This window comes from Dermochelys coriacea, chromosome 6, assembly GCF_009764565.3.
Source record: "Dermochelys coriacea isolate rDerCor1 chromosome 6, rDerCor1.pri.v4, whole genome shotgun sequence".
NCBI lineage: Eukaryota > Metazoa > Chordata > Testudines > Dermochelyidae > Dermochelys > Dermochelys coriacea.
Genome location: NC_050073.1, coordinates 107,563,053 through 107,591,009, shown reverse-complemented (window position 1 = coordinate 107,591,009; position 27,957 = coordinate 107,563,053). Strand labels below are relative to the sequence as shown.

The 27,957-nt window shown below is 43.4% G+C and overlaps 2 protein-coding genes across 6 annotated transcripts in view; one reads left to right on the top strand and one right to left on the bottom strand.

Annotated features, from left to right (window-relative positions):
* The first annotated feature begins 512 nt into the window (after positions 1-512).
* MOK (MOK protein kinase) overlaps positions 513-27,957 on the top strand; it is a 35,499-nt gene continuing 8,054 nt past the window's right edge. Inside the window, 4 exon segments of the mRNA XM_038407977.2 lie at positions 513-1,063; positions 8,756-8,870; positions 11,903-11,992; positions 14,240-14,310. Coding sequence (XP_038263905.2) covers positions 718-1,063; positions 8,756-8,870; positions 11,903-11,992; positions 14,240-14,310 — 622 coding nt within the window. The 5' untranslated portion in view covers positions 513-717.
* Positions 26,425-27,957, bottom strand: part of WDR20 (WD repeat domain 20) — a 71,730-nt gene continuing 70,197 nt past the window's right edge. For 4 of the 5 annotated variants that reach the window (XM_043517836.1, XM_043517832.1, XM_043517834.1 and 1 more), the window contains one exon: positions 26,425-26,986. In XM_043517836.1, coding sequence (XP_043373771.1) covers positions 26,921-26,986 — 66 coding nt within the window. In that variant the 3' untranslated portion in view covers positions 26,425-26,920. The remainder of the gene's footprint in view (positions 26,987-27,957) is intronic. The other variant, XR_006282436.1, reaches the window with a different exon arrangement.

The following is a 27,957-nucleotide window of genomic DNA, read 5'->3' as shown; positions in this document are numbered from 1 at the left end:
ATGCAGGGGCCCAGGTGAACCGTGCAGGATCACAGCCTATTGTAGGCACATCAGCCTACACACAATGCAGGCATGTTGGAACATTCACAACAAAGGCAGCTCAAAGAGTTTCCATTGGTGTAAGAGTACAGCAAGCCAGACGACGGTGAGGTCCCTAGCTCTATTACCGCACGATCACCTAGACTGCGTCGGCCTCAGCAAAGGACTGACCAGGACTAGTCAACTGGTGGGCCATGGGCCAAATCTGGAACACCAGACACTTTTGAAAGGACTGTGAAATCTTTTTCTTTGCTTATTGTTATTGTAGTATGAAAAAATGTCCTCTGGAGTCCAGACCTCGACCATTCCTTGACCATGAAATTTGGATCTTGACAAAAAATGATTCGCTACCGCTGAGCAGCGAGACCTCCCCCTTGCCCTGAGAGAACCCCCCACAGCCCTGCGGGGCTGCCCAGGGCCAGTCTAAGCTCCTCCCCGCCCATACGGAGACTTCTCGGGGGCGGGGCACCGGCCTGGCCCTCAGAGCTTCGAAACCTGGAAACACAAATCCCTACTGCGCTTGCCCATGTCACGGACCCAGGAGCAAAAGAAGTCCCTATTGCACCTGCGCAGGCGCAGCCGTGAGGAGTACAAGGTTCAGGTTTGCCCCTGTCAAAGACGAGTGAGGAGAAGAGAGAAAGCGAGAAGATTACTGCGCCTGCGCAAACAAGGTCGTAAATGGCCCGGCCTCAAAACAAGCTGTACTACGCCTGCGCGACTGTGAAACCGGGTAAAGACAGGAGAGACCGTCATCGCGCGACACGAGAGAAGAAAGAGACGGCGCTGCGCTTGCGTGTTGGGGGGGGGGGAGGAGGAAGCTGCGTTGCGCTTGCGCGGCTTTGTGGGGGAGCGGTGCTGACTCGGCCGTGCTGCTGGCGTGGAATCCTGAGCCTGTGCGGTTGCCAAGGTGACGGGAATACAACATGGCGCTTTGACAGCTCCGTCGGGAGGGGTGGGCGCTGCAGAGAAGGCCTCAGCCTTTCCCTCCCCGTTCCCACGCCGCTGAGGAGCCGCAGGATGAACAGTAAGGGCGGAGAGGGACGGGTCCCGGTGGCGGTGTGAGGGGAGGGAGCCTCCCCGTGGGCTGGGGGAGCGCGGAGAGGGCCTCCCGCTGTGAGGAGGGTCCCGGCAGGGCGGGTGCTTCTGTGGGGAGGGGGAGGGGCAGTGGCAGTTTCTCTGTGGAGAGAGGGAAACACGGAGCGGGAGGCGCTTCCGGGGTGCAGCAGGCAGGATGTGTACGTGGGAGCGGGATCGCCGTAGGTTGGCAGTGGGTCCTGTTGCAGCGAGCAGACCCTCCTGGGCAGGGAGAATGGAGATGCAGTGTGAGGAGGAGGGTGAGGGGTGTCTAAGTCTTGCTATGGAGGGGATGCATGAGGGACTTGTGCCCCATTTCTGTTATGTGTGGGTGGGGCACCCTATCAGGAGGACCAGGCTCCAGTGTCAGATCCATTTGGAACAGAAATGGGTCCTGCTATTGGGTGGAATATACATGTTGGACTATGGGTTGGTGGGAGGTGGACTAGATCCTACTCTGCAAAGATATATGGAGATAAGTAGCAGGGGAAAGGACCTGCCCACTTATTACTAATATTAGTAAAGTAGCACCAAAAGACCCCCCCCCCCCACCTCTCAGTTGGTTTTGATGCTGTTGATCATCTTTTCCTTGACTTTTTGCCCTCATTGGCTTTGAGATACTGTCCTCTTCTGGTTTTCCTCCTACCCATCCAGTCATTCCTTCATCAGGCTCTGTCCTTGGCCTTTTGATTGTTTCACTTTACAGGCTGACCCTGGACAATATCTTCTCCTTACATGGTTTCAAATATCAACTCTGTGCTGATGACTTTCAAAACTTTCTCTCTACCACTGACCTGTCTCTTTCTAACAACTATCTAATATCCCAAAGGAAATGTCAGAGAGATACATGCATCCGACAAAGTGGGTATTCACCCACGAAAGCTTATGCTCCAATATGTCTGTTAGTCTATAAGGTGCCACAGGACTCTTTGCCGCTTTTACAAATCCAGACTAACACAGCTACCCCTCTGATCAGAGAGATACATTATCTTATCAATTTAAACTGAACGTGGCCCAAAACAAACTCTTTAACTTTCCTCACACACCTCCTCTTCCCCCTTTTTTTTAATCACTGTTGGCACCACCACCACCGTTCTTTTTATTACTTACACTGAACATGGATTTTATTTTTAATTTATGCTTTTCTCTTGGTCCACACATCCAGGCCATATCCAAATCCTACAGCTTCTTCCTCCTCAACATCTACGTCCTTTCCTTTCCATCTCCACACCCAAATTTCTGGTTTAGTTCCTCACTGTATCCCACCTTGACTACTGCAGTATCCTTCTATTATCTCCCAATTCAAACTGCAGCCACTAAAGTAATCTTGCTTGCTGTCAATTTGATCACATTACTCCCCTCTCTGAATTCCTACACTTGCTCTCCATCCACAGTTATGTTTAAACTGTTGATCACTCCCTTCAAGGCTGTATTTAAATTAGCCCCTCACTACTTATCCTCGCTTGTTGAACTTCATGGCATCTCTACCACATCCGTATTCCCACCCTCATCTGAAGATTTGTGTGTCTTTCATATGGCCACCTCTGCATTGTTAGACCACCCCGAATCTGCAAGACTTCTACACTCTCGCTCTTAGAAACCCACTTCTCCCATGCTACCTATAATGTATTTGTTGATTTGTATAGGAAATCATTTTGTTTTCCTTCCTTGACTTCTGTCTGCTTTTCTGTCTATCCTGAAACTGTGAAATTCTTGAAACACGGACATCCTTTCTTGTAAGTCTAAAAAATGCATTGTTTGTTATGGATACTACTGAAATCAATTCCTAATGAGGGATTAGGCCTTTCTGTTCTAGATATTGTATACACCATTGTGGATAAAAATGATGTTTAAAAAAATTTGATTTAAATTTTTAAATAAATGGTTGAAGTAAAAAAAACATTTCTAGTTCTTTAATTTATTTCCATTTTAAAGTCTTAAGTTGCTAATGTGGATGTTTTATACTTGTTTCCTAATTATTAGTAGAATTTCAGGCTTCATAGAGATTTTTTCCTACTAAAAGCTTCACACATAAAATGCTCATCTGTACTGAAAAGTCAAGTGTACATGCTCTAACAACATTCCATTGGCACCACCATAAACTCAGATAACCAAATAGCCCTGCTGTTTGCAACACAACACCTTCCAACGTTATGAACTTTCACAAGTAAAGAAATGCTTTGACCAGGCTATTCTCCATCAAGGCTTTCAGATTGAAGTCAATGGGATTTGTGCTCCTAAATTGTTTAGGACTAGAGTCAAGGGGACTTAGGTGCAGCAATGCTCAGCATCTAACTTTCTTGGTACCTTGCCATTCAGTGGATTCCACAGCCCTGATTTAGATTCCTAGGCTCTCTATACAATGCATGGGGAGAGTTAAGTGCTTAAGAATGGAATCCACAAAAGCCGGCATGCTGAGCAAAAAGTCTCCTAAACTAGCGAGTAGGAAATGCTGAGGAGAGGGGTCTGGAATAAGCTCTGCCCCTAAAAGGGATTTAGGTGTCTAAATCAGGACTATAACGCTCTCTCTTCTTCTTGAAGCTGTTCCACTGTGTATAATTACTTAAATAGTCACTGGGCCTAAGAGAGAGAGAGTGACTATGTAGCCCAGGGTTAGGGCACTCATCTGGGAAGTGAGCAACTCAGGTTCCACTTCTCTTGCTCCAATAAATATTTAAGTATTTATACACAGTGGAACAGCTTTTACTAGGAGAGATTGAGAGAAACCTGCCCCAGAATACCCTAGGGCCCAATGGTAAGGGCACATTCCTGAGCATGGGGTAACACAAATTCAAATTTCTTCTCCATATTAGGCAGAGTAGGGAACTGAGCCTGAGTCTTTCACAACCTGGGCAGTGCCCTTCCCAGTGGGCTACCAACACTCACTAAAATAGTCAGGACACAGTGAGATTAGGGACCTGAGGTAGCTGTGCACATGCTCATTGGCAGATTTCTAGGCACCTATGGGACTTCAACATCAGAAATTTAGGCACCTAAGGATTTTAAGTGCTTTCAGAGTTTGGCAGCAGCTGAATGAAGGTTTGAAGATCTCAAAGGCACCTAAGTCTAACATTTAGGTACCAAAAGTGTCAGGTGCCGAAGTCCTTTTGTGGATCTAGGCCTTAGGTGCTTTTGAAAATCCCACTCTTTGATGACACATGGGTTTATTATTGAAAACTTTGGCCTGAATTTTTGGTGTAAAAAACTTCACAGTGTATTTGTTAATGCACTGAAAAAAAAGGATAACTTTTCATTAACACTAAAGCATTTTTGTTGTGAAGTGACAATTTTTATGCCACTAAGAGAAAATTTTTAATCAAAATACAATTTTAGTCCCTGATTTCGCAAACACTTATGCACACGTGTAACTTTAAGCATGAGTAATGCCTTTGAAATAAATGAGACTTTACAGGGGCTTGATCCTGCATCATTCACGTCAATGGAAACTTTTTCATTGCTTTGAATGAGAGCAGGATCAAACCTCAAAAGAGTAAAGCTTTGTATCTGTTTAAGTGTTTTCCAGGATCAGGGTCTTAGTATTTAATATTTTGTTTTTGCCTACAGCTCCTTTGTAAAATTCAAATGATACCCTAGCATAGTGGATTTTTTAAATTATAGTTTAGTTAGATTAAAAATGTATCATGCAAGTTGCAATAGCACACTTTTTTTTTCCCAAATCCTCACCTGATTTAAATCAGTGATAGACAAAAAGTGACATAAATTACTCCATCCTGGTCCAGTGCTCCATGCCTATTCTTCTGTGAGAAAAGTTCTGTGGTGTGTTATAGCCAGACGAGTCCATGAACCAGATAGAGGTAGATGTCATGGGATCAATCGGAAAGCTTTGTTTTGTGGTGATGGTGTTTTTTTAATGTATTACATGTGCTTTTTAGTCTAGGTATTTTGAGTCTTCAGCACATATTGCTGATAGATAGAGGTAAACTGGAAATAAAATATGAAGATTCTAAGGATAGCCTGGTTTGGATTTTTATCATGCCATAAAATCAACTATTTGTATATAAGAACTAAAAGAAAAGGAGTACTTGTGCCACCTTAGAGACTAACAAATTTATTTGAGCATAAGTTTTCGTGAGCTACAGCTCACTTCATCGGATGAAGTGAGCTGTAGCTCTCGAAAGCTTATGCTCAAATATATTTGTTAGTCTCTAAGGTGGCACAAGTACTCCTTTTCTTTTTGCGAATACAGACTAACACGGCTGCTACTCTGAAACCTGTCATTATATAAGAACTAGTAATTGACTGTGTAGTATAGAACTATCAAGACTGCCAATTGTTATCATTGAAGAACAGGTAGACCATTTGCTAAACTTTGCTGCAGTTGCTTTATATCGGGGTGGGCAAACTTTTTGGCCCGAGGGCCACATCGGGGTTGCGAAACAGTATGCAGGGCCGGATAGGGAAGGCTGTGCCTCCGCAAACAGCCTGGCCCCTGCCCCCTATCCGCCCCCCCACTTCCCGCCCCCTGACTGCCCCCCTCAGAAACCCTGACCCATCCAACCCCCCCTGCTCCTTGTCCCCTGACTGCCCCCTCCAAGGACCCCACCCCTAATGGCCCCCTGGCCCCCCACCCCCTATCCAACCCTCCCTGTCCCCTGACTGCCCAGACCCCTATCCATACTCCCGCTCCCTGATGGGACCCCTGACACATCCAATCCTCCCTGGACCCTCGTCCCTAACAGCCTCCCCCAAGACCCTATCCAACCACCCCTGCTCCCTGTCCCCGCCCTTCTCAGGACCTTCCAACCCACCGGGATCCAACCCCCTCCGCTCCCTGTCCCCTGACTGCCCCCGGGACCTCCTGCCTCTTATCCAACCTCCCCCCACCCGCCCCCTTACCACGCTGCTCAGAGCAGCAGGACAGGCTTATTGGAAAGCCTGGGAGGTGGGCAGGCGGAAGTTGCGCTGCCTGCGTGGTGGCGCAGATCAGTGGGGGAGGGGCTGGGGGCTAGCTCCCCGGTCAGGAGCTCAGGGGCCGGGCAGGCTGGTCCCATGGGCTGGAGGTGGCCCGCGGGCCATAGTTTGCCCACCTCTGCTTTATATGTTTCACACAGAAACTGGCTCTGACAGTATGGGAATGCATTTAAAATGTCACCACTATGCTATCAATTATCTCCACCATAGTGACAGTTTATCTTTTATTTTAAAAAGATTGTTGGGGAATGTTCTTTACAATAGTGAGGTTTGAACATGCTAAATCAATGGTTGTTCAGGATTATAAAATATTAGCAATCAGGCTTCTGAACAGGATTTTGACCTCAGCATATTCCTGATTTGGTGTTCTTGTGATGGGTTTTTGTGCCTTCCTATATTGGTTTTTGAGTTTCTGTTCCTGACTTGTAAAGTACTCCATGAGCAAGGACTGTTTATATTAATACATAGCATTAGAAAGTGCACTTGGCATTTTATAAACAGGCCTGCGTGTGCCTTGCACTGAAGATCTTACCATCTAAATCAGACAAGAAATAATAAAAGAAAATAGTTCAGGAGAGAGAGAGAGGAAGGAGAATGTGTTGGTGATGAAAAGGAAGATAGATTTCTGGAAGAACAGGGCTTTAAAGAGAGTCTAGTGTAGAGAAGTAGTGTTTCAAACATAAGAGCAGCATGAGGGAAGAGAAGGGAGAGTCTTAGAAGGAACTTAAAGAGCAAATGATAAGAGTGATAGGAGAGAGTGATGATTTTATCCAAAGTGCTACTGTTAGACTGGAGAAGAGGAAAGGTTGTAAAGGGGAAGGTCACAGTAATGAACATGAGACATGAAAGAGAACCTTGGTAATGAGGAAAGGGCAGATCTTAAATATTAATAAGAGAAGAAGCATTAATTGCAAGAGTGGATATGAAGATTGGCTAGTAAAAGAAGAACTGAAGATGACACCTGGGTTACTGCTGGTAGGTATCTGAAATATAAAGATCCACCATCCAGCTTCTGGATGGTAGAAAGAGCTATCAGTCATTCCTGCCCCTGCAAAGACTACTGGATGCTTCAAGGAGAAAGGGGTATGGCTCCACTACCCTACGGCCTGGTCCATACCTAAAACTTAGGTCGACCTAACTACATCACTCAGGGGTGTGAAAGTTCCACACCCAAGCAACGCAATTATATCCGCCTAACCTCCAGTGTAGACAGCACTATGTCGCTAGGAGGGCTTCTGCTACCACCTCTCACAGAGGTGGATTAACTATGCTGACAGGAGAAGCTCTTCCTTCAGCATAGTAGCACTTCACTGAAGCACTACCACAGTGCAGCTGCACTGCTGCAGCCGTATCACTGCAGCATTTTAAGTGTAGACCTGTCTGTAGTCAAGCCGACGTAAGTCCCAATATAGCAGTGGTTCTCAAACTTTTGTATTGGTCACCTCTTTCACACAGCAAGCCTATGAGTTTGACTCCCCTATATATTAATAACAGTTTTACGAATGCTGGAGGCGAAGCATGGTTTGTGGGTGGAGGCTGATAGCTTGTGACACCCTCCCCCCCGTAATAACCTCCCCACAGTTTGAGAACCCCTGCCATATAGACACCATTTGGTAGACAGAAGAATTCTTCTGTCGATCTAGCTACTGCCTCTCAAGAAGGTGATTGGAAAAAACCCTGCTCCTGTAGCATGTGTCTATTCTACAGTGTTGCTGCAGCATAGCTGCAATGCTGCAGTACGCTAAGTCACCTACAGCCTCTTTGATTGCTGTCAGGCATGAGGGTATGAGGGAGGAAAGAGGTCTTTGTTACTTTACCTCTCCCTTGGTCTCTACTTTTTGGATTCTTCTCTGTGAATAACTCCACTGCCTGCTTTCTTTGTTGTTCATAAGCTTCCCCAGCAGTAACAGTAGCATGAAATTGACATGAATTGGTTTACCTTCAGCTCACTGGTGGAGATGGTTGTTGAACCTATAGGTGCAGATGAGATTACCAAGGACGGAATCTGGAGGGACACTAAGCAATGAGGGGACTTGAGGGGATGAATAAGACTAGCTGATGGAACAGTCAGTATTATTGGAGCAGGACCAATCAAGTACATGTAGAGGAAGCTACGAATGAAAGAGAAATATAGTTTGGGTCAAAGACAGGATGATGATACCTCCCTCATTTCTTCGTTGCCTCTGGAGATGGGTCTGATCTCACTACCAAGAGCGGCTGTGCAGCGGAAGGACAACTCCTGTCCCTCCCCAGCGCGGCCAGACCAGCAGATAGGAGCTTCAGGCTCCCAGCAGCAGGGGAGATCAGATTTCCTGAAGGAGGGCTGATTTCACAGTCTGTGACACGTTTTTCATGGCTGTGAAATTCGTAGGGCCCTAGCTATGACAGAAAAAAGGCCTCTTGTATTTGCAGAGGTACCATGTCACAGAGCAGGGAAGTCATAGTTTGTGCTCTGGGACTGTGTTAATGTATTATATGATCAGTAATACGAGCATCAGTAGGATGGGGCAGTAAAACCCAATTTGCTCTAATTCAGTTTAATTTTTTCCCAAATGTTTGACATGTGAACCACAACTAAAAGCGTAATACTGAAAAACACCCAGCAAAGACAGAATTTAATGAAAATCAACTAACGATAAATATAAAAATATTTACTGTTTACAACAAAACTTATTTTTAGATTTTAAAATTTAAATATTTTTGTTTTTAGAATATAAACCAATTGGTAAAATAGGCGAGGGAACATTTTCTGATGTTCTGAAGACACAGAGTCTTAGGGATGGAAAATACTATGCATGGAAACAAATGAAACAGCATTTTGAGAGGTAGGTATAGTTGATCATACTATTGCCCAAAATCTGAAAACTTTGTTTACATTTATTGGGGAATAAATATAAATTTTAAGACTGAATAGAGCAGTGTTTCCCAAACTTGGGACGCTGCTTGTTCAGGGAAAGCCCCTGGTGGGCCGGGCCGGGCCGGTTTGTTTACCTGCCGCACCGCTTCCTGCAGCCCCCATTGGCCTGCAATGGCAAACCGCGGCCAGTCGGAGCCCCGATCGGCCGAACCTGCGGATGCAGCAGGTAAACAAACTGGCCCGGCCCGCCAGGGGCTTTCCCTGAACAAGCGGCGTCCCAAGTTTGGGAAACACTGGAATAGAGGATTCTGAATACTTGTTCAAATGTATTGAAAAATATGTTGGCATTTGTTAGAAAGGGGGAACAGAGGGGCAGATCATATAGCAAATTATTATTTGGCATTGTGCTTACTACCAAGTAGACCCATTGATGTCGCTCACTGTAGCAAATTCTATACCTGCTTGTCAACTGGATTGAGACCAGGATTAGAGAGGGAGGAGGACTGGGGTCTTTGTTTAATGAATATTTGTTCCTGTCACTACTCTGGTCTTGGTTTTATATTTGTAAATTAATTCCTACCAGAAAGGAAAAGTAGAATATGTCTGAACATGCTCGTGTCATTTTCTTCCTGCCATAAATGAATTAGTAGAAGAAGATGGTGTAAAGAACACCCTCGTTATCCATTGTCAGTTTAAAATTTTTTATTGTGGATCATGTAACAATAGTTATCTTCTCTCCCTATATAGATTTTGTTCCTCTTTGTATTTTGTATTTGCCTTTATTCACATTTGATTGTGTTCTCTAATAGTGGGCAACACAAGTCACAGTGGGAGCTCTTTCTTATTAGGAAAATGGCAAAGTGGGATTTACTGGACACCCATACGCAGCATTCTCATCAAAATCAAGGTGCACAACTCATAACTTTAGCACGGGGCCAAGTTCAGCTCTCAGACACATTCATTTCCTATTGATTTCAGTGGGAGTTACTTTTGTAACAATTGACATTGCATCTATGGCTTTGAAAATTCAGGTTTGATTCAGTGCTCTCTTGCGGCACATATTATCAAGTAAATCAGATCTGCAGATATTAAGGAAGAGTGAGTTTACCAACACATCCTTTTCCTTTAAATGGAAAAAAAAAATTAATCAGCCAAGGCCTCTGAATATAAACTTTATACTGTAGCCACTTTGTGCTGATCCATTAGTACAATGGAGCCATAAACTCAGTGGATCTGGACAGCTGGAGGAACAAGGTGTATGTAAAAGTGGTTCTGTCCTTAGTTACACTGAGTGCAGCTTGGTTACAACCCAGTATTTGGTCCAGAATGTTCAGAATACGCACACAAATTTCTTGGCTAATCAGTTTTAGAAATATTAAAAACTGAGAATTTGTTTAATTAGCTGTATGTATAGGTTTATTTGGGAAAGATGCCAGTTTGCTGATGCTGAGTTTGGGATTTTTTAATTGTTAACACAAAACAGGCTTCCATTATGTCTCACTGAAATTATGATCAGTTTGTTTTGTTTATCAAGATCAAATCTTATTAGATGATGAGGTAGCTGGCCCTGTCATGTAAACCGGTATTGATGAGTCAATCAGTTTTGCACAGTGTACTCCAAGTAAAATTACTATATTTACAGATAGTTGAAACTGGCAGTGTATCTTGTGAAACAGATTCCAGCAATAGATTTTATCATGGAAATTCACATGGGCAGTTCAGATCTTTTGAGTATATATTTTCCTTTTTTAATGCATATTGAAATTGATTAAAAATAAACATGAAAATTGTACTACTTTGGTTCTGAAAATAATCCTCATTATGTAAATCAATTTACTGTGGTCATATTTTGAATTAAAATTAGGAACATTTTATTCAGGACCATTCAGAAATGCTAACATTAAGCGTTGAGACCAAAAACATATCCAGTCAATCATGTTAGTTTTCAGAGATCTGTTTTAGTTTTGTCTCTTTTTTTATTAAAAAGAAAAGTGTGTAGAGTTGAGACCAAATTAACAAAAATAAATACTAGTTATAAGTTTAAGAAATTTTGAGTGTGTTCAACTCATTGCACTTAGATGTCCACCATTCCCATATTTACGAGGGATTGTGAAAACATTTTCCCTATGTTGCATTAAAGTGACCTTAGGTCTTGGACCCTCTGATAGTTATGAATGGCTAGAGGTTACACTTTTACTGGAATGTTCACTTATAGCTATAGGTAATAGTGATATAAATTGATCTTGCTAGTACAGGATAATTTTCTTAGTTTCATAAGGATTTTGGCATTTGGTTAACTCTTGATCAGCTTGTGAAAGGAAAAGCTTATCCTGTAGTGATTTGCTATATCTAGTGTCCATGCAAGGCCACTGAAGCCCCATTAAAATGGACTTTTCCCCCAACGGTTTTTGTAGCTGGACTTCTAATGGTTAATTGAGTCCCAGGCATGAATGACATAATTAAATACTATGTTTCAACTAGCTAGTAAAATACTGTTTTTCAGTTCTTCACACTAGTGGTTATTAATTTTAAATTGAGTTTGAATGCTAATGATTACACAGGGCTAGATTGTGACTTTAGGTATAGTCTTTAGCTGTAAGATGCACCAACCCAGGAGTAGCAGTGAGAGTTATTGTGACTTGGATGCACTTCTGAGTCACAGTTCCTCTCTGATTTCTTTCTTGCTGCTGCGAAGTAATAATTTACTTCTGGACTACACCAACAGTAAATTACTCCCCACTTCTCCTGGGTCAGCCAATCTGTTCAGCAAGAAGGGGAAGTGGAACCAGGATATTGCCCATTTCCCACCCTATCCCCTTGCCCCGGGCAATTAACTCCCCAATTACTTCTGCATTCCTGGACCACAGATTTGGGTAGCTTGCAGAGGGACATAAGAGGAGGGGAGATTCTTGCTCCCTTGTGTGGGGATTTAGTCACAATCTAATTCCTAAATTGTAAACTAGTTTTCCACTCTCACTTCTTTTTTAAATTACACATTAGTATCGAGCAAGTGAATAGTCTGCGAGAAATACAAGCACTGAGGCGACTGAATCCACATCCTAATATCCTTATGTTACACGAGGTGGTTTTGTAAGTACAGTGTATTTATTTCCCCTACTTCCTGTATCCTCTATTTGCAAATTTTTCAGTAGCTTTTCAAGACAAAAGACAGTTTGGAGGCATTTAACCAATTATTTATTCCATCAAAAAGGAAATCTTTGGAAGATCTGTCTGATTCTCCCAAGCCCTTATGCCTCTTGTTAAGCAAAGATATGATACAGTTCTAAATTACACTTTTCAGTTTCTTTAGAGTATTGCTGCAAAACATGAACTATAACATCCATACTAACAAAATGGGAAAACAGGTGACCTGGGACGAGAGATTTTAAGCAATTAATAAATTTATGTTCTGGTTTTACGGGAAGGACTTCATGCCTACTTCCCTCCAAGGCTCCATGTACTCTGTTGCACAGATAGACCAAATTCTGTAGGAAAGCTGACTTCTATTCTATTGCCTTCATCCTCCTCACCCCATGCAACTGCACACTATGGCTCATTGCTGAAATTAATCAAGCATAACATTGTTGATTATTATTTACAAGGATTTTTTTTTGCTATGCTCTTCAGGCTGGCTTTTTCCATTCTCTAGGCCTCAGCCCTTGCAGTGTTATCCAGACAACCCAGCTTAGAAACTACTCCCCACTACAAGTGCCAGAAGAGGAAAGCTAGTATTCATCTTTAGTAGCCCATTTCCCGAGTTCCCTAGATCTAGCTGCAGCCCAGATTGTCAGCCACTCTCTTGCTGCAAGATGGACTCCATTTCTGGTTCCCCAATTCCTTTTTGCCTGGCTCAGCTGAACAGTGCAGGGAACATGCACTGTAATCAAATTATTGGGAAAGGAACATTGGAGAGCAAGAGGCATCCGTAGACAGGTCCCACCAGGGCAAGGAGAAATAAAACAAAATGTCAGTTGCCAGCTGCAGGAACATGATGAATTCCATGGCATCTTGGAAAAACATCAAGTTATTTAGCAGCAGAATTGTGAAGTCCATAGGGGCCCGTTTTGAGATAATGAGGTAGGTCACACTTCTCAGGGAGATGTTCCAGCTCCCTGTAGAGTCAAACAGGAAACACTCTCTGTTCATATTCACAAGTTTTTCTGCAACCACAAGGGTTAAACATTTTTAAAAAAAAAAAAACCCAAAATCTCAGATTCTGGAGTACAATGTTTGAGTGTCACAATTGTGGAATAGACTGGGTCCTGCTTTTAATCATTTCACAACTCCACAACGTACATAGTGCCAGGCAAAATGAAAAAGCACAGATGGACAACAATTACCATTCTGAAGGTCATTCCCAATATAGACTTTAAGGTTGGAAGGGACCAGGACCATCATGATCATCTAGTCTAGAGGTCCCCAAACTGTGGGGCATGAGGGGGCATGGAAGATGTTTGGGGGCTGTGGCTGGGGCCCAGGCCAGCCCCCAGGTGAGGTAGCGATACCTGGCCCCGGGGGCCCTGACCACCGGCCCTGCACCCAGGGCTCTGTTCCCAGTCTCCCGTCCCCCAGCTGTGGCCCTAGCTCTCTTACCCCTGTCCACGTCCCCCACTCCTGGAGTCGTGGCATCACTCCCGGCTCGGGGGGTGCAGACAGGGGTAAGGGGGGTCACGAGGTAAACAGTTTGGGGACCACTGATCTAGTCTGACCTGCACATTGCAGGCCACAGAACCTCACCCACCCACTCCTGTAATAGACTCCAAACCTCTGGCTGAGTTACTGAAGTCCTCAAATCATGATTTAAAGACTTCAAGTTACAGGGAATCCACTATCATAGAAAACTGCCACTGTCAAAACATAGAATTTAGAAAGTGACATAGCTAAAAATGTGACTTATTTTGGCCAGACTGAACAATATTGGGCCCAACTCAACTATTAAAATTTTTAGATATGGCACAATGCTTTTGTACCTCTTACCAATTTTTAGTGAATACTTTATGGCTATATTATATCTTGCTATTTTATTGGGAGCTTCCAGACTGCATCAGTGTGCCATACTTAGAGTAAAAATCTATACAGTACTTGGAAGGCTAATGAGGCTTCCTGCCACGAGACCGGATGCAAAAAGTTTGGGAAAATGCCATTGTAAATTAAAAATAAATCAATTTGAATAGGTTTCTCTACGTAAAGGTTTGTTGAAACTGAAAACTACAAGTTGCCTTATTGATGATTAAACTGACTCTTTTGCTGAGTGGAGTACTTTTGTCTACTTTGTATACAAATGCAAATATAATTTTATTTCTTGCTCAGAAAAAAAAACCCTATTTGTTTCTTCAGTGACAGAAAATCTGGCTCTCTTGCACTAATATGTGAACTTATGGACATGAATATTTATGAGCTAATAAGAGGTATGTAGAGCATGTTTGAGTCATTCAAAATCCTCCCTTTCACAGACCATAAAGTGGCATTAATCATACTTTTCACTTGGCTGTGTAATGTATTATATAGTATGAAATTGAAGAGTATATTGTACAATTTTTAGGGAAATTTCTACTATTTTTTGGCTGTTTTCTATACTATATAGGCATTTTTAATTTAGAAACTTGTGCACACATCTATTTTTAAATTAGCCAGAATAGTAAATCTATAGAGCACTATCAATATACATGATCAAACCTGAAAGGGAAACAACTCTGATACAGACTACACGACTGCTACTCTGAAACATGGAAAGTTTGTATTTCATTACATTATACATTTTCATTATAAAAATTACCAGTTTAATGGTAAGAAAATTGTGTTCATTTTGTTTGAAAGCAGCAAATCTTTCAGTTGAAACATAATAAAGTTTGAGAACCAAGGTAAGCCTATTCAAGAAGGGCTCATGATAGAGTAATCATAGAATCATAGAATATCAGGGTTGGAAGGGACCCCAGAAGGTCATCTAGTCCAACCCCCTGCTCAAAGCAGGACCAAGTCCCAGTTAAATCATCCCAGCCAGGGCTTTGTCAAGCCTGACCTTAAAAACCTCTAAGGAAGGAGATTCTACCACCTCCCTAGGTAACGCATTCCAGTGTTTCACCACCCTCTTAGTGAAAAAGTTTTTCCTAATATCCAATCTAAACCTCCCCCATTGCAACTTGAGACCATTACTCCTCGTTCTGTCATCTGCTACCATTGAGAACAGTCTAGAGCCATCCTCTTTGAAACCCCTTTCAGGTAGTTGAAAGCAGCTATCAAATCCCCCCTCATTTCTCTTCTGCAGACTAAACAATCCCAGCTCCCTCAGCCTCTCCTCATAAGTCATGTGCTCTAGACCCCTAATCATTTTCGTTGCCCTTCGTTGTACTCTTTCCAATTTATCCACATCCTTCCTGTAGTGTGGGGCCCAAAACTGGACACAGTACTCCAGATGAGGCCTCACCAGTGTCGAATAGAGGGGAACGATCACGTCCCTCGATCTGCTCGCTATGCCCCTACTTATACATCCCAAAATGCCATTGGCCTTCTTGGCAACAAGGGCACACTGCTGACTCATATCCAGCTTCTCGTCCACTGTCACCCCTAGGTCCTTTTCCGCAGAACTGCTGCCGAGCCATTCGGTCCCTAGTCTGTAGCGGTGCATTGGATTCTTCCATCCTAAGTGCAGGACCCTGCACTTATCCTTATTGAACCTCATTAGATTTCTTTTGGCCCAATCCTCCAATTTGTCTAGGTCCTTCTGTATCCTATCCCTCCCCTCCAGCGTATCTACCACTCCCCAGTTTAGTATCATCCGCAAATTTGCTGAGAGTGCAATCCACCCACATCCAGATCATTTATGAAGATATTGAACAAAACGGGCCCCAGGACCGACCCCTGGGGCACTCCACTTGACACCGGCTGCCAACTAGACATGGAGCCATTGATCACTACCCGTTGAGCCCGACAATCTAGCCAGCTTTCTACCCACCTTATAGTGCATTCATCCAGCCCATACTTCCTTAACTTGCTGACAAGAATGCTGTGGGAGACCGTGTCAAAAGCTTTGCTAAAGTCAAGAAACAATACATCCACTGCTTTCCCTTCATCCACAGAACCAGTAATCTCATCATAAAAGGCGATTAGATTAGTCAGGCATGACCTTCCCTTGGTGAATCCATGCTGACTGTTCCTGATCACTTTCCTCTCTCTAAGTGCTTCAGGATTGATTCTTTGAGGACCTGCTCCATGATTTTTCCAGGGACTGAGGTGAGGCTGACCGGCCTGTAGTTCCCAGGATCCTCCTTCTTCCCTTTTTAAAGATGGGCACTACATTAGCCTTTTTCCAGTCATCCGGGACTTCCCCCGTTCGCCACGAGTTTTCAAAGATAATGGCCAAGGGCTCTGCAATCACAGCCGCCAATTCCCTCAGCACTCTCGGATGCAATTCGTCCGGCCCCATGGACTTGTGCACGTCCAGCTTTTCTAAATAGTCCCTAACCACCTCTATCTCTACAGAGGGCTGGCCATCTCTTCCCCATTTTGTGATGCCCAGCACAGCAGTCTGGGAGCTGACCTTGTTAGTGAAAACAGAGGCAAAAAAAGCATTGAGTACATTAGCTTTTTCCACATCCTCTGTCACTAGCTTGCCTCCCTCATTCAGTAAGGGGCCCACACTTTCCTTGGCTTTCTTCTTGTTGCCAACATACCTGAAGAAACCCCTTGTTACTCTTGACATCTCTTGCTAGCTGCAGCTCCAGGTGCGATTTGGCCCTCCTGATATCTTTCCTACATGCCCGAGCAATATTTTTATACTCTTCCCTGGTCATATGTCCAACCTTCCACTTCTTGTAAGCTTTTTTATGTTTAAGATCCGCTAAGATTTCACCATTAAGCCAAGCTGGTCGCCTGCCATATTTACTATTCTTTCGACTCATCGGGATGGTTTGTCCCTGTAACCTCAACAGGGATTCCTTGAAATACAGCCAGCTCTCCTGGACTCCCTTCCCTTTCATGTTAGTCCCCCAGGGGATCCTGGCCATCTGTTCCCTGAGGGAGTCAAAGTCTGCTTTCCTGAAGTCCAGGGTCCGTATCCTGCTGCCTTTCTTCCCTGCGTCAGGATCCTGAACTCAACCAACTCATGGTCACTGCCTCCCAGATTCCCATCCACTTTTGCTTCCCCCACTAATTCTACCGGTTTGTGAGCAGCAGGTCAAGAAAAGCGCCCTAGTTGGCTCCCCTAGCACTTGCACCAGGAAATTGTCCCCTACGCTTTCCAAAAACTTCCTGGATTGTCTATGCACCGCTGTATTGCTCTCCCAGCAGATATCAGGAAAATTAAAGTCACCCATGAGAATCAGGGCATGCGATCTAGTAGCTTCCGTGAGTTGCCGGAAGAAAGCCTCATCCACCTCATCCCCCTGGTCCGGTGGTCTATAGCAGACTCCCACCATGACATCACTCTTGTTGCACACACTTCTAAACTTAATCCAGAGACACACGCCTCTACAGCTTCTGCTAAACTTATCCCCATAGAGGAAGTCTGCCAAATTACAACCTGGAACTTCCTTCGTGTTCTGTAAACATTAGTTCCTAGCTTCTGATGCTAGAGCGGCTGTTTTTCAATGTAAGAATTAGGACCATGGGAGGAGTTTCCAGGAGAAGACAGTAGGATGATTTGCCAGTAACTAAAGATAATAAATTTAAAGTGGAGGAAGGCTAGAGTGTGTTGGTCATTTATTTTTAGAGCTGTCTAAACACAAAAGTTGTACTGCTTTAATTATATGACCCTCCTGCACACTGTGGACACAGTTATAGTGGTGCTTATATCAGTGTAGTTATTTATGTAAGGGAAAGGGAACAAGCTATACTGGTCTATGGCACCTTTATACTTGTGCATAAGTGCATCCACACAAGAGGTTGTTCTAGTATAACTATAGCAGTTTAAAGAAAAATCACATCCCTAATCAACAGTTATGCCAGTACAAAAACTATGTAGACAAGGCCACATAGACATTTTGAGAGCTGGATAATGGTTGCTGGCTGGGGCTAGGGAGGTTGTTATTGAAGTTTAATGTGCAGGGCGATTTCAAAATTTAAAATTTAGTCACTAGAAAAAACAACATGCCTAGGGTATGATATGTGGTGCTTTAAAACCCAAATAAGCAAATAAGAGTATTGCATGCTGAGTTACAATCTAGAGAAAAGTTCCTACTAACTTTGAGGAGACCATGCTTTCAGACCTCTGGCAATGGTGAATAACCCTGTTTCTTATCTATACTTAGATCAAAAGCTGAAATTAGAATGCCGAAAAGTAGTTGAACTATGCTTGTCATTGTAAAAGTTGAGTAATGCAGTAGCTTGTGTCTTTGTTATTAAAACATAAATAATAGCCTTATAATAAGTCTAGTCTTCAGACTTGTGGTATCATTAGAAAGTCTGAGTCAGTAATTTAAGGAGCTGTCATCTACAATGGATTAATCGGATGGATTGTAAGCAAAACTTTCTGCTTCCAGGAAACCGATTTGATCATTATTTATTTCAGTTCTAAAAATTAAAATGTTTAGGTTTGTACTTCAGAACTGACTGAAACATTTGCTGTGTCCCTTATTGTTCAGCTTAACTGTGAAGCTCACACCTACAATTTAATAAACAAAACCACCATATTAAATATTTCTTGTAAATGGAATTAACAGAATTCCAGTACTTTCAGCAATAAGTCCATTTTCCTTACATAGGCATACAAGACCCAGAGCTCCGCAGCTACAAAATCTTTAAAAGCCATTAGATCCTGTCAATAGGGCACTGGAGTCCAGGATTCTGCTCCCAGCGGACACTGATCTGCTGCTTGTCTTTTGGCATGTCATGTCAATTCCTTGCTTGTTTCCTCTCCCAACCTCTATCTTGTCTAGTCTATTTAGATAGTAAGCTTTGTGAATAGGGACCACCTCTCACTGTGTTTGTACAGTGGCTAGGGCCTGTAGGTGTACTGAAATAAAAGTAATGGTCTTCCATCACAAGCACTTGGGTTTCAAGAACATTCATCCCCACAGGGCTTGCTGACTCCCACTCTACATACAACCCCATTAGTCACCAAAATGATGCGATCACAGCTTCCTTGGAACCCTGTTTAAGAATGGAGCCAGCTTGTTGGGAGCTAGAAGAGTTATTTGTTATAGTTTTGAGGGAGGGAAAACAGTTATAGCGCTAGGAAGCTATACAAGAGTTTGTCAAATAGTATAGATATCTGAATGCCTATAGCCCAAATCTGCTTTGAGTTGAGAAGGAAATGGTGGACTTTCTACAACTGAATATAAGTAGTTATGGTAGAAGGTAGCTATTTCAGCAGAGTAGGATCTAGTTAGCTGCAGTTGGATGGATGTTGGGAGACCTAGAATGAAAATAATAGAAAGATTAATATTCTGAACTTCCTTCCTTAGCCTGGTGTGTGGATGGGGGTGGATTTGAATACCTGGCTTAGGCTTGGTCTACACTACCAACTAATGTTGATATAACTACATCGCTCAAGGATGTGGAAAATCCACACCCTGAGCGACATAGTTATACCACCCTAATCTTCCCCGTGTAGACAGTGCTATATCGATGGGAGGGTTTCTCCTGTTGACATAGCTGCCATCTCTCAGGGGGATGGAGTACCTACACCAACAGGAAAAGCCCTCCCGTTGGCTTAGGTAGAGTCTTTACTAAGGGCATGTCTACACTTACCTCCGGAGCGATTGATTCAATGGAGGTTGATTTATCGCAGCTAGTGAAGAAGATAAATCGACCGCCGAGCATTCTCCATCAACTCCGGTACTCCCCTGGAGCAAGAAGCGCAGGTGGAGTCGACGGGGGAGCGTCAGCAGTCGACCTACTGCAGTGAAGTCACCACAGTAAGTAGATCTAAGCATGTCGACTTCAGCTATGTGAAAGTTGCGTAACTTAGATTGATTTCCCTCCCCCACCCCAGTGTAGACCAGGCCTAAGTTTTACAGCATTGTAACCAAAGTGCTGTAAGTTCAGACAAGCCCTTAGTCTGGTTAGGGAGGTGAAAGTTGAATGCTGTAGTCTGGATAATGGGGAGAAATCAGCTTTGCTAAAAAGAGTTGTAAGTCCATTTACAACTCACCTTTTTAAAGCATGCTCTCTAATTTTTTTAGCAGTCATCTGGAAGTTATCTTTGAATGCCTTGAAGGGGAGATGGATTTTCTGAATATAGGACCAGGATTTAAACTGGTAATTCGATGGATAACAGTTTCCAAAAATCAAAGTTTTTCACAGGAAGATTCCAAGTTTGCTGACATTTGGATTTTCTGATAGGAAAACAAAATATTTCATTTCAGGTTGGGTCAACTCAAATTGAAACATTACAGTTTAGTTCGAGTTTGACATTGAACTCCATCTATCTGAGCTGCTATGAAACCTTGTGCCCGGGTTTCTTTTATAGGCTGGGCTCTCTGGCTGGACTCATTTCCCATGATTCACCACTGTCTCACCTTTTGTTTAACTTCTGCAGTGCATCATGGGTAATGTACTATGCGGAGCCTGGGTCATAGAGGAGAATGGGGTATGAGGTACCTGATCTACAGCTTCACATGAGGCAGCAAGATAACATCATTACATTTTCAAATTGAATTGTTTTGGAATTTTCTGTTCTGTGGAAAAAATATTTCAACTTTGTCTCAGTTAAACACATGTGCCAAAATATCAACATTTCCTATGGATGGAAATTCTGACTTTTGAACTAGGAATAGCCACAAACAGAGCCACCAGAAAGAAAAGGCACCTGCAAAAAAGCACTTGAGACTTGCTGTTTTAAAACCTAGAAAACGTTAAGCTCCCAACACACAGTTGAACTGAAAATAAATTAATCTTCTTAATTTTGAAAAGTATAGTATTCAACAACTTCGAGAATATTACCTGGATGATAGTTGCAACTAAATAAAAAGATCTCCTTTTGTAGCTGCACTGATCTGAAGCAGAAGAAACATATTGCTAATCTGTACATCACTCTGCTGTAGATATTTTATTGATGCTTTGTCAGAGAGCAGCCCTCCACAGCTGTGCACGCACACAAACTAGTTAACATCTCAGACTGCTTCAGTGTTCAGAAGAGATATGGATTACTACCGGTAAACAATATCTCTTTAGTGTTGATTAAGCTTTAACTTTCTGAATAAAATTATGAATCCTGCAAAATAAAATTTGAAAAAGGCAAAAACTACTACAAAAGGCTTTTTTAAAATCGGTGGAGACAATGAAAGGGGGAAGCAAATGTCTAGAATCTGCTAGTCTATACAAAGTTTTGGAATGAAGAAAAGAATGGATTTCTAAGAATGGATTTCTAATTGGAACAGGTGTGTGAGAACAGCATATTTAGGAAAGCAGCATTTATTCAATTCTTAATGGCACTGGTCTTGGAAATTAATCCTATTTTTTCTGAAAAAATTCTGGTTGACAGAAATATTAACATTGGTTATGTAGATTAGGAATATTTTGAAGGTGTCTTTAAAACTACTCAAGTGGGGAAAGAATTATGACATAATTTCCTTACAAAGTTATGTTCTGAATAGAACATTTAGTGCAATAGAGCGCCTTCATTCACTATCTACAAACTAGGCACCCAGCTCTATTCAGTGATGTAAATGGGAATTTTGACAGTGACTTCAGTGGAAGGAGGTTAGGGCTCTTAAGATCTGGAGAAGATTCCGTGGATACAAGTGCATTGCAGCCACATGCAAGGTAACATCTTCCTGTTGTGATTCTGTTCATAATTATTTATTGAGTTAAGTTTTATAATGTTGTAATTCTGAAAGCTGAAGAGCATTGGTTCAGTCCTGAAAGATGATCTGCAAAGGGAAAAAACAGTTGAGCTTGTACCTTGTTATGAAGATGCCTACATTTTTTTTTAATTCTGTTTTTAACATTAATAATTCAGAGTTTGTCTGATGTGGAGTTTGTCTGTGATTCAGAGTTTGTCTGATGTATGTAACCTTGTCTGCACTAAGAAAGTTTTTCAAAAATACCATTGTTGCTGGCATTAATTAAATTCCACTGCTGACAGCACTGTTAAGAACCCTAATGTAAATGCACCACTGTTTCAAGCATTGTTGTCTAATCTACATGGATTATGGTGATTGGGGAACTAATGTGGAATTTTGAGAAATGCGTGTCACTTTTTGTGATTTATATTCCTACGTGATTTAGGCACTTATGAATAGTTGACTATGGGTATGACTACACTACGAAATTAGGTCGAATTTATAGAAGTCGATTTTTATAAAGCGATTTTATACAGTCGATTGTGTATGTCCCCACTAAGCGCATTAAGTCGGCGGAGTCCGTCCAGAGTACCGATGCTAGCGTCTACTTTCGGAGTGTTGCACTGTGGGTAGCTATCCCACAGTTCCTGCAGTCTCTGCCGCCCATTGGAATTCTGGGTTAATCTCCCAATGCCTGATGGGGCAAAAACATTGTCACGGATGGTTTTGGGTACATGTCATCAGTCACCCTCCCTCCGTGAAAGCAATGGCAGACAATTGTTTCACGCCTTTTTTCTGTGCGGGCACCATACTGCTTTCAGCAGACGGTGCAGTAGGACTGCTAACCGTTGTCTTCAAACCACCGCTTCCGCTGCCACTCTGCTCTCCTGCTCTTGTCTCAATAGCGAATTTCTCCATGTTGTCTCATGGGCTCCCGCTTCTGCTGCAACTCTGCTCTCCTGGTTTCATGAATCCACCTCGCAGGTCATCAGCCACCGCTTCTGCTGCCACTCTGCTTCCTGGTGGTCTCGCAGGGCCGCTTCCGCTGCAACTCTGCTCGGCTGCTCTTGTCTCGCCATAACATGGCAAGTGTGCAGCCCGCTCAGCTGTTGTGTCCTGGCAGCAGACGGTGCAGTAGGTCTGCAAACCATCGTCATTGAACGACCGCTTCCGCTGCCACTCTGCTGTCCTGCAGACACCATATCACAGCAAGCATGGAGCTTGCAGCAGTTATGAGCATTGTAAACACCTCTCACGTTATCATGTAGAACCAGAACCTGGAAAAGCAGGCAGGGGGCGATAGCAGCGCAGTGACAAGAGTGATGAGGACATGGACACAGAGTTCTCTCAAAGCATGGGCCCCGGCAATTTGGCCATCCTGGTGGCAATGGGGCAAGCTTTTACCATGGAACACCGATTCTGGGCCCGTGAAACAAGCACAGACTGGTAGGACCACATAGTGTTGCAGGTCTGGGATGATTCCCAGTGGCTGTGAAACTTTCGCATGCGTAAGGGCACTTTCATGGAACTTTGACTTGCTTTCCCCTGCCCTGAAGCGCAAGAATACCAAGAAGAGAGCAGCCCTCACGGCTCACAAGCGAGTGGCGATAGCCCTGTGGAAGCTTGCAACGCCAGACTGCTACTGGTCAGTTGGGAATCAATTTGGAGTGGGCTGCTGTGATGCAAGTAGCCAACGCAATCACTGAGCTGCTGCTATCAAGGAGAGGGACTCTGGGAAATGTGCAGGTTATAGTGGATGGCTTTGCTGCAATGGGATTCCCTAACTGTGGTGGGGCGATAAACGGAACGCATATCTCTTTCTTGAGACCAGACCATCAAGGCAGCCAGTACATAAACCGAAAGGGGTATTTTTCAATGATGCTGCAAGCACTGGTGGATCACAAGGGACGTTTCACCAACATCAATGTGGAATGGCCGGGAAAGGTACATGACGCTCGCATCTTCAGGAACTCTGGTCTGTTTCAAAAGCTGCAGGAAGGGACTTTCTTCCCAGACCAGAAAATAACCATTGGGGATGTTGAAATGCCTATAGTTGTCTTTGGGGACCCAGCCTACCCGTTAATGCCATGGCTCATGGAGCCATAAAGAGGCAACCTGGACAGTAGTCAGGAGCTGTTCAACTATAGGCTGAGCAAGTGCAGAATGGTGGTAGAATGTGCATTTGGACATTTAAAAGTGCACTGGCGCAGTTTACTGACTCGGTTAGACCTCAGCGAAACCAATATTCCCATTGTTATTACTGATTGCTGTGTGCCCACAATATCTGTGAGAGCAAGGGGAGACGTTTATGGCGGGGTGGGAAGTTGAGGCAAATCGCCTGGCTGCTGATTACTTGCAGCCAGACACCAGGGTGGTTGGAAGAGCACAGCAGGGCGGGCTGCGCATCAGAGAAGCTTTGAAAACCAGTTTCATGACTGACCAGGCTATGGTGAAGTTCTGTTGGTTTCTCCTTGATGAAAACCCACCACTTTGGTTCACTCTACTTCCCTGTAAGTCAACCGCCCTCCCCTCCCACCTTCAATCACTGTTTGCAGAGGCAACAAAGTCCATTGTTGTTTCAAAATCATGCATTCTTTATTAATTCGTCACACAAATAGGGAGATAGCTACCAAGGTAGCCCGGGAGGAATGTGGGAGGAGGGAAGCACGGGTGGGGTGGGGGAGCAGGGAAGGACAAGGCCACACTGTGCTTATTGAATGCGAGCCTTCTGTTGCTTGGGCAGTCCTCTGGGTGGAGTGGTTGGGTGCCTGGAAGGAGCCCCCCACCCCTGCATTCTTGGGCATCTGGGTGAGGAGACTATGGAACTTGGGGAGGAGGGCAGTTGATTACACAGGGGCTGCAGTGGTGGTCTGTGCCTTTCCTGCAACTCAACCATACGCTGGAGCATATTAGTTTGATCCTCCAGTAGCTTCAGTATTGCATTCTGCCTCCTTTCATCATGCTGCCGCCACCCTCCTTTTGCTCCAGTCATCTGTCCTCACATTCATTTTGTGCTTTCCTGGATTCTGCCATTGTCTGCCTCCATGCATTCTGCTGGCTCTTTCAGTTTGACTGGACTGCATGAACTCAGAGAACATTTCATCCCGAGTGCATTTTTTTTTTTGCCTTCTTATCTGCGCTAGCCTCTGGGACAGAGATACTAGTTGCAGTGTTGAAACATTTGCAGCTGTGGGAGGAAAAAAAGGGAGATTAAAATTGAAAAAGACACATTGGCCATTTAAAAGGAGGGGCTGATGTTTTCGGGTTAATGTGCAGCACAAACCTAGCTAAGCCCCCCCTTCCCCCTCCACACCCAATTCTCTGGGATGATCACTTCACTCCTCCTTCCACCACGTGGCTAACAGGGGGGATGATTTCTTTTCAGACACAGGCAAACAGCCCAGCAGGAACGGCCACCTCTTAATGTCCCCTGAATAAAATTCCCATTTCAACCAGGTGACCATGAATGATATCGCTCTCCTGAGGATCACACAGAGAGATAAAGAATGGATGTTGCTTGAATGCCAGCAAACACCGGCACCATACGCTGCCATGCTTTCTTATGCAATGATTCCAGACTACGTGCTACTGGCCTGCCGTGGTAAAGTGTCCTACCATGGAGGACGCAATAAGGCTGCCCTCCCCAGAAACCTTTTGAAAAAGCTTTGGGAGTACCTCCAGGACAGCTTCATTGAGATATTCCTGGAGGATTTCCACCCTATCCCAGACACGTTAACAGACTTTTCCAATAGCTGTACTGGCCGCGAATGCATCCCAAATCTTCAGGGCAAAGTATTCACTAAACACACTTGCTTTGAAACTTAATTTTAAACCGTGCATTATATTTACAAAGGTACACTCACCAGATCTGCCTTCTCCACCTTCAAGGTCCGGGAGCCTGGGTTGGGAGGGTATTGGATCCAGGGTGATAAACAGTTCCTGGCTGTCGGGGAGAACGGTTTCTCTGCTTGCCTGGTGTACACTATCTTCAACCCCCCCTCCTCATCCCCAAAATCTTCATCCCTGTTGCGTGAGACTCCCCCCTTGCACGAGTCCATGTACAGGGGTGGGGCAGTGGTAGGGGCACCCCTAGAATTGCATGCAGCTCATCACAGAAGCGGCATGTCTGGGGCTCTGACCCTGAGCCTCTTGGGTTTTTTGGTAGGCTTGCCTAAGCTCCTTAAGTTTCACATGACACTGCTGAGGGTCCCTGTGATAGCCTCTGTCCTTCATGCCCTTGGAGATTTTTTTCAAATATTTTGGCATTTCGTCTTTTGGAATGGAGTTCTGATAGCATGGATTCATCTCCCCATACAGCGATCAGATCCAGTACCTCTGTTTGGTCCATGCTGGAGCTCTTTTGCAATTGTGGGACTCCATGGTCACCTCTGCTGATGTGATCTGCACGGTCACCTATGCTGATCAGCTTGCCACACTGGCCAAACAGGAAATGAAATTCAAAAGTTCACAGGGCTTTTCCTGTTTACCTGGCCAGTGCATCCCAGTTCAGAGCGCTGTCCAGAGCAGTCACAATGGATCACTGTGGAATAGCCGGAGGCCAATACTGTCGAATTGTGTCCACACTAATCCAAATTCAACCCGGGATGTCAATTTCAGCGCTAATCCCCTCGTTGGGGAGGAGTACAGAAATCGATTTTAAGAGCCCATTAAGTCAACAAAAATGGCTTCGTTGTGTGGACGGGTGCAGGGTTAAATCCATCTAGTGCTGCTAAATTCAACCTAAACTCGTAATGTAGACCAGGGCTAAGGGTAGAATTATCAAACTAGAAACATCAAGGGTCAAGAGAATGAAAGCAAGCAGTTTATTGGGGAAGGAATTTTTAGTCAGTCATACTGTTTACAGGTTTTTTATTAATACGTATTACCTTCAGTAATTAACATTTTGGAATTTTAAACTGTCAAAGATTTGACACCCCAGCCCTTTCAAATAAGGTGTAAGTGCTCACATATACATGGTCAGAGATGCAACAGGTCCTCTAGCAAAATCAAGGAAGACCAGATTTGACATTCCTGATACCTAACGGTTTAAAAAAAAAAAAAAGGCAGAAAACAAATAAGGGAAAGTTTTCAGGCCTTTATATACATCAAAGAAGCAAAAAAGGACCTGATCTGATTTTTTTTTTAAATCCTCTGCACAATTCTGAAAAAACAAATATTGCAGGTTAGTCTTAAACAAAACTGTGTTACAGCAGACTCTTACACTAACAAGGGGATGAATCATCTTGTGGTTCAGACAGTGGTCCGAGAATCCAGAAATCTTGGTTCTGTAGCTGGCTCAGCTGTAGACTTCTTTTGTGACCTTGGGAAAGGCATTTTCACCTCTAAGCTTCAGTTTCATCATCTGTCAAATGGGAGTAAGTGCTCAGATACTGTCGTAATGGGGACCATACAAATGCCATTAAAGAAAAGAATTCTTATTGTCTTACTCTTTTTAGGTATAACATTTATTTTTACGTGGCAAACCGTTCTACCTGGCAAAGAATGAGTACAGATAGAAAATCCAAAGGTTGCAATAACATGTTTGGCTATATAATTAACTAGTATTATAATCTAAAGTTAGTTTTAGTTAATGAATTGTTAAATATAGTCTAACTTTGAAGTAATTTAAAACTTGTTTAACCAGAGTCACTAAGTTTTCTAAGGAATTTGCTAATTTTCTCTTTGTACTAATGATATTATACATAATACAGCATTATTTAGAGGCACTACAGCAAAGCTCAAAGCCTTAAGAAGGCCTGTAAAGGAAACAATCTAAGTGATTATCAGATGTCTTCAGGACCCTAACACAAAATGGAGTAGTCTTGCTTGACAATAGTTTCAGAGTAGCAGCCGTGTTAGTCTGTATTCGCAAAAAGAAAAGGAGTACTTGTGGCACCTTAGAGACTAACAAATGCATCCGATGAAGTGAGCTGTAGCTCACGAAAGCTTATGCTCAAATAAATTTGTTAGTCTCTAAGTTGCACAAGTACTCCCTTTCTTCTTATCAATAGTCTTACCTTTGTCAGTAAGGAAGGTACTGAAGGAAACGGGTTGTTCTGTAATTTGCATACCAAAACAGGAATAAGACACTTTGGGCAGTGCACTTGTAGAAGATTATATTCCTTCTAAACCTTGAACCTTATGCATCATTACTTTAGTGCTTACATAGGAAATGAGGCCTACCAATATGTTGGAATGGAATACTTCTGCTATAATACAATTGGGGAAAAACAGATATATGATATTACTATTCATAATACTCACAGCTTGTCTGGAGCAGAATCCCTCCCTGCACTATGAAAAATCATGCAATACCAATGCTGCCAATTTATA